At 44.2% G+C, this 7,377-nt stretch overlaps 1 protein-coding gene across 1 annotated transcript; it reads right to left on the bottom strand.

Moving 5' to 3' along the window:
• Positions 1-314: 314 nt before the first annotated feature.
• LOC119332093 (GDSL esterase/lipase At3g09930-like) lies at positions 315-2,113 on the bottom strand. Its single transcript, XM_037605262.1, has 5 exons — positions 2,030-2,113; positions 1,660-1,890; positions 1,179-1,468; positions 806-1,082; positions 315-701 (listed from the first exon to the last, which is right to left on the bottom strand). Exons 1-5 carry the CDS (start codon positions 2,082-2,084, stop codon positions 457-459), a joined length of 1,098 nt encoding a protein of 365 aa, XP_037461159.1. The 5' UTR covers positions 2,085-2,113; the 3' UTR covers positions 315-456.
• Between the last annotated feature and the right edge of the window lie 5,264 nt (positions 2,114-7,377).

Genomic DNA, 7,377 nt, shown 5'->3' with positions numbered 1-7,377 from the left:
GCCGAGAAGGCCGAACAAACGTATGGGGTGCGGTTGCCAGTGTGCCTCTTTCTCGTCTTTGCAACGTCAAACATAGCTGGCTTGGCACCGATCATACCCGTGCTACCACTAGGTGTGGAGCGTTACCTCAATCGACTAAGCCGCAGTCTTTGAGACCAAAGATCGCACATGCAGAGCTATATATCTACTCTTTACTCAAATAGAACCCATCATCCAAGCACCTTCTCGTTTGCTGCAACTCCCCCGTGCTCCTCAAATAGATCCATGCTAGATTCAACATATATAGTATGACGAACTTTATTAAAACATTAAGGTCACTAGACAAAATTTCATGGAATACAAGGCAATAAAAACTCACAAGTTTCTTCCTAAATATGAATACTATCTATGCTAACCTAACAAAAAGATATTGCACCAACAAGCAACGGATCGATCCAAACCTAAATTACAAAGAAATCATGGAACATAGTCCCGATCTAGGAACTCCCTCAAAGGTTCTTCTAGTGCCTCTGTAACAGCTTCCCACCCAGCGGTCGTCGGGTAAGTCTCATCCCAGTAGAAATTCTTTTCAGGATTCTTGCATAGGTCGTAGAGGCGCTTCCCTGAAGGGCTAACCTGTCCACAGTACCCCAGCTCGGTGGAAGCCTCACAGCAAGGTGTCAGCTTGCGCTTGAAATTGTTTGACTGCTCCGACCCTTCACCTGCATACACACAGTTCCAACAGACGTTGAATAAAGTGCATACATGTGAAACCGGACTTAATTTGCATCATGCGCGTGCAGACATATAAAGTACGAGTACTTACCCGGGGCGTGATTAACGATGTCAGTGAAGGCAGTGTAGAGGTCCAGTATGTGGGCATTATTCTTGTTCCCCATCAGGTGTTCTATATTGTTGTTGTGCACAGTTGCAGCATAGTTTGCCAGAAGGTCGCATGTCGTGTAGTTGTTCGCACTAGTCCGCAAAGGCGTGCAGCCAATGGGATGCATGTTGTTCACTAGTACCTTTCTCACACCTAGCCTCTGTAGCTTCCCCACGTTCTTCGCAATCTCAGTCGTCACGTTCCCAATATAACTATCAATCTGCATGCAAGAGATGTTACTTGGTAAGAAGCTGGGTATATAGTAATTGCATACTGGTTAGTGTTTGCAAGTTTGAGTCTGCTAACTACTACTCACATCATCGAAGCTACTCAAGAAGGCATTGTCGACGTTGGCACCAGTCATGTAGTCACTGCCGGAGATGGAGACGAGAGCGACGGAGCTCTGAAGCTGTTGTTTTGAGATTACCCCAGTATTAAGTAGCCTCGTGAAAGCATTAACCTGTGTGGCAAGGGTCGGCACCTTCTTGTCCGGCACCTCGTAGACGCCAGCACCGCCAAAAGCAAAGGTCATGCCAGATGGGTCGCAAGATAGATGTGGCGTGAGCCTGTACGATGGAGGGGCTTCATTGAGGCCCAAGATCCTTGCTGCAAGGGAAATAAATCAATAAATATGAAGGATTATTTTTAGTACAACACATATAAGATTGTAAGGGTCAGAACTAAATGATCTAGAGCCTTGATATGATGGATTATTTTGGATGGTCTTAGATATAAGGTTGTACGTGCTCAAAAATATTTTTTCTATCTAGCATACCAGTATATATCTAGCTACGTACCGATGAAGTCAGATTGAATCCAATAGTTGGAAAGGCGTCCAGTTGGAACAGGAGTCGCAGATCCACGGGAGTTGAGATAGGAGCCATAGGGATAGCTCCATTGACGCCATGTGTCGGTCTTTGGGAGGTTGCCGTTGTCGACGAAGCCATCGCCGAAGACGAACATGCTGGACCATTGGTTCTTTGACCCCTGATAAGCCGAAGGTGTGCCTCGAGCCTCCACACGAGCCCCTGTAACGTAGATCAATCATGTCTGTGCATGCATGAAGAACATGACGTGGTCGAACTAACATGTATACTTGTAGATCGCGCTAGCAAGGAATATCTAAAAGCTAAAGCAAGGCAGTAATGAGTTTATGATGTGCATTACCACCCAATGCAAGGACGACGAGGAGAAGGCAGAAGACGGTCGGCATGAGCTTCATGGTTACGAGGCCCCGGGAGGCGGCTATGGGGAGCTAGATGGTTGTGGCCGTGCATGAGCCTATAGCTATATTTATAGAAGATTTTTCTGGTCGGTAGGTAGGTACGTATTGCACATGGAGTCAGCAATCCCAGGTACGTACGCTTGTAGCTATAGCCGCGGCCAGACTAAGAATGCATGCGTCAACGTGGAGACGAAGAAACGTCTTGGGAAACCAATAGATACAAGAATCGTGGGTAGCAAACTTTGAACGACAGGTAGATAGAATGGTGCGTCCTACCTGTACCTGTTAATTTGAAAGTCCTACAAGGCCACCTGGATTCAGGAATCCTTGTACCTGTTAACTTGAAAGTCCTACCCTGCACCTGGATTCAGGAATCGGTTGGGGCGCAACCTGGAAGTCACACCGGAGGTGAGATGCAGGACCAGGGGAGCAGCCGTGTGCTCCCCGGCGCGAGACATGTGCTGCCGGCGCGCTTGTTCTAGCTACAAAATGAACAGTAATTGCGTGGTACACACACTCAGATACTTATAATTAGTACAATCCCAAATACAATATGACTGTGCTATACAAGAACATAGTGCATGCATTTTGCAATCGAGTAGGGCATTTTGGAGACCGAGCTACATGGATACTTTAAAATTCAAGGATGTAATGTGTATGTTTATAAAATTTCAGAATCAAATACCTTGAATCACGAGCTACATAAAAAGAAACAAAATCATGGACTTTCAGAATGAATAGTACACATGATAAAAGGCCCCAGATTTGTCTTTTTTGCGTAGCTCTCATTTTAGTGTTTTTGACCTGAAAATCTACACACACACACACACACGTACATTATGTATCTATGTATACGTGTATTTTGTTTAGAATTATTTAAAACTGAAAAGTTTGAATTTCGAGGCTTTCAAATTAAGTCCTCCATGGAGCTCGGTCTTCATTTGGCATTTTTCGCTACCAAAGGCACTTTCCACCTTCCCTCATCATATACATGCATGCATGTAAAAAATACAAAAATACCTATGCCATCAAAGATTTCATCAAAATTCAAAATGCTTTATATCTCAAACCATCGGTCCGATTCAAAATTCATTTTGAGAGGTACACACACTAAAATAGTTAAATCAGTGCAATCTGACCATGTTGTTCTGATCTGTATTTTGAGTATAGTTGTTAAAAAGTATGCAAAATGTTAAATAAAACCACTTGTTTATCTTGGCAAAAGTTATATTCAACATTTTTTTTAAACTTTTGTGTACACATGCATCATTTCATTAATTTTGGCATTTCCATCTTTTGCGCTGCAGTCAAATTGTTTGGGCAAGATAGTTGGCTAGTTGCTCAAGTTGTCGTGCTCCAAAAAATTTAAGATAGTAGCTCGTTCGAATTAAGGTTTGGTGTTTCCTATGTTGTTGTCTCGAGAATACGAGTTCATTCACATTATTTTTGTTTGCTTTACAAAACAGAAAAACCATGGATTAATGTATTACAAAAAACAGTAAGTTTAAGTTTTATTAGTTATTTAGTTATATGCATTTTGTACAATATAGGGCCTAATATTTCATTTTGCCCTGGACTGCAAATTTCAGAAGACGGGCCTGGTCCTACCCGACCACCTAGACCGGAGAATCAAACTTACCTACAGTTGGGCTGGCGCCCGCTCTGCTGTGCGCGTTCATGAGGTCGTGTTAGATGTGAGGTACAGGGCCAGGGCAGGAGCCTTTCATCGTCCTTGCAGGTGTGACGTGTGCTGCAAGCGCTCGTGTGTTCTAGCTAGCCTTGCTGTGCTCTGCGCCCAAGTGTTTGGAGCAACAACATATGGTAGAGCACCTTTCGTTCCTTAACATCCATGTAAAATATTTTGAGATAAACGAATACTTTTTGTGTGTTGCACACACTCAAATACTTATTAGTACAACCCCAAATCCGAAATACAATGTATGTGAAGTCAATACAACACAAGATACATATGGACTAGGTGCAGCGTGCAAATTCGTCGAGAGGCAATTACAAACCGCTACATGTAACTGATTCATATATTCCTCTTAGTTCCCTATGTAGCGAATTAATTAAAATCAACATATCAGAGAGTACAATACACATATAGTATTCATTGTTTTAAAGACAGAGTATGTCGATCGAACATCAGACGGCTGTGATCTTTTCGATGCTTCGCCTAGTTGAACTGCTACACACATCGTAGCTTGGCTGAGAAAAAAACAAGAATGGTTTGAATAAGACAAAGTGTTTGAGGTGCACAGTATGTACTTAAGTAGAACAATAAATTGTTACCATCCATGAGTATGAAACTATATAGTTCACTTGTTATTTGTTCCTGCAGACTTCGGTTTTCCGGCACCATGAGACTCCTTATCATGCCCCCTTTGACTGTTGCTTGCTGATGACTGCCCATTCCTATTGGTCGATGATGGGGAATGAGGTCTAGGTTGATCTGCATTCACGCAAGGTCACAGGGAGATGACCAAAGTAACTTTAGCAAACTCATTTTGGACATGGAATGAAACCTAGATAAAAATTGCTGAGAAAAAAAGCAGATGCCACGTAATGTACATATGTTCACTGCAGTCTAGTGTGTTATGCGCCAATTAGTACTCCTTCCGTCTATGTATACAAGGCCATTTAGGTGGTGTTTGGTTCTCTAGTCCTATGACTTTTTCTAGTCCCCGGGACTTTTTGAAAAAGACTCTCCAGGAGGTGCTTCTAAGAACTTTTAGCAAAAAGTCCCAGAAAAGTCTCACCCTGTTTGGTTTGCTAGGGACTTTTTCTATTTAACAGGGCGTGCGCGTGCCCCTAGGTCGTCAACTAATTAGTTAAACAGTATATAAATTACCAATCCCTCACCTTAGATTTTGCCCCATTCCGATCTCACCATGGGCAGCTCAGAGTGACTAATAGCGAGTTCTACATTGACGGTGCCGCTGTCGTCGGCTACACCCCTTTGCTCGCAGCCGATGGTGTTAGTCGTAGCTTGATCTCCATGTCCTCTCCGCAGGAGGCATGGCGGAGGGGCGAGCCCTGTCTATGTCCGGAGGTGCTCCTAGCGTGCACGCCCTCCAATGGATGCGCTCGTGGCGCACTACCATGGGCATGCGCTGCTGTGTTGGCGACGGCGGTCGGAGATGGCAAACGCTGGCGCACTTCTGGGTGCCACCGAGAAGCAGTGCGGCGTCCCACCATCTGTGCTGCCTATCAAAGTCGTGTGCCCAGTGCATGACCAGTGGCTGATTTTGTCGGTGCCGAAGAAGCACAGCCATGTTATTAAGGACTTAATTACGTGTAGGCTCACATCCACCCCTGCTCTGGTCATGGTTGATGGCAGTGGTGAGTTCTGAACTTGGGCATGTCCTTGTTATGTTAACGTAAGTGCTATGTATGTCTGGTTAGTGAACTTGGCTGTCAGCTATTTGGTAAATTATATATGTAGTTCCTTTGTTAGTTATGTAACCGCAGGCGTGCATTGAGAACTATGATAATGTCAGTGGTTGTGTTGCAAGGTTCTGTTGTAATATCAAGTGTTGTCCTGGTCGATCCTTATGTACACGCACGTGAAGTTCACCTTGTACAATACCTTTTTTGTAGGAAACTTTTGTACAGTACCTGAAGCAATAATTTGGCCATACATGTAGTTTAATTTATCATGTTTTTTAAGTTATAATATCTCAGCCATAGAGACAATATTTTGGCCATACACGTGATTTAATTTATCTGGAAACTTTTCTAGAATTACAAGATCACTTATTTAGGTCAAGTTTGTATGCCTTATACATTAAAAATTCCCTCCTTCAGCCAATGCAAAGAGAGCTTTAGAAAATGCAGAACTCAGAAACCTATTTTAGTTGGTCCCCTAAAATACCTAGGGTTTATATTTATCCCTCTACTCATTACTGCCTCTACTTGTGCGGATGACATGAAATTATTTGAGAACTTATGTGCCTCTTGCATTCTGTAGTAACCAGCGCAAATATATCCTATGGCTATAATTCCATTCCACTCCTGGCCTTCTTAATTTATTCTCTCACACCCCCATCAATGGCCATGTAGAATTCGTTTCCTTTCTGGCTTATTCATTCCATATGCATGGCCTTCTCTCTCCCTTACTTTAATTCCTTTCCTCCGTGGTTCATGGCAATGACTATATTTTCTTTCCTTCATAAGTCATAACTCAGGAAAGGAAGTTTTTTCTCTTACTTCTTTTCCTCTCGCCCCTCCTCCTTTTGATTCCTTAATAGGCGGCTTATCGGTTTCAACTCAGAAACATATAAAACTTGGTGGAACTTGATCGAAAGGAGCGAGGTGGGACTATTTATAGCAAAACGATCTGTTGCCTATCATATACCATACCATAGCTGAGTTGGCTCCCATGATCTATATGTGATGGCGAGGTTTCGAGTTCGATTCCCCCATGGTCCTATATTTTTTCGTTGCTCCTCCATTGATTTTAGAAAAAATGAGAGGAGGCCTACCTCGGCCCATAATAGTTTGTTCAAATAATGGGCTGGGAACACATATATGGGTCGGTGTATAAGAAAACTATTAAGCCTATGGAGAACTATGAAAGTCTCTATCCTTTAATATTAGGTAAAGATAAAGATAAAGATAAATGGAGTAGCTAGTTAGTTAGTACAGTAGCATGCATGCGATATAGGGGTATTATGCAGTGGTGAGTCAAGTAGGTGTGAAAGTCTCCATCCTTTAATATTAGGTAAAGATAAAGATAAAGATAAATGGAGTAGCTAGTTAGTAAGTACAGTAGCATGCATGCGATATAGGGGTACTATGCTGTGGCGAGTCAAGTAGGTGGGCTTCATAGGGCTCTAGCCTACCCTCCAAAAAAATGTATTATTTTTTTAATACTACTCTTCTTTTCAGGTCAGCCCATTAGCCCGACAGAGGCACCAGCAGAACAGCCCACACGGCCACACCAGAGCAACGAAGCACGCATCGAGGGTTCCAGCCTCCACGCACGCCGCACAATCCACACGCTGACACGCGCATCCGGGCCCCAGACCAAGCGTTCGTCGGCGTTGGGGCGGACGGCGGCGGACCATGCAACCGGCCGGGGCGTCGGACTGCCGGAGCACCGCGCCAGCAGCTAAGCGCGCGCGCCTCTCCGACGACGGCGACGAGCCAAGGCGCCAACTGGCCGCGGCCAACCCTAGCTGGCCATCGACCGCCGGCGGCCGGCTGCTGCTCGGTGCCAGACTGCCAAGTGCCAGCCAAGCCTTTAAGCATGCGGCCACCTGATCAGCTGGTACCCTTGTGGGCAATC

Source organism: Triticum dicoccoides, chromosome 7A, assembly GCF_002162155.2.
Source record: "Triticum dicoccoides isolate Atlit2015 ecotype Zavitan chromosome 7A, WEW_v2.0, whole genome shotgun sequence".
In the NCBI taxonomy this organism is placed as follows: domain Eukaryota; kingdom Viridiplantae; phylum Streptophyta; class Magnoliopsida; order Poales; family Poaceae; genus Triticum; species Triticum dicoccoides.
The sequence above is the reverse complement of the archived record's forward strand: the minus strand, read 5'-3'. Positions and strand labels throughout refer to the sequence as shown.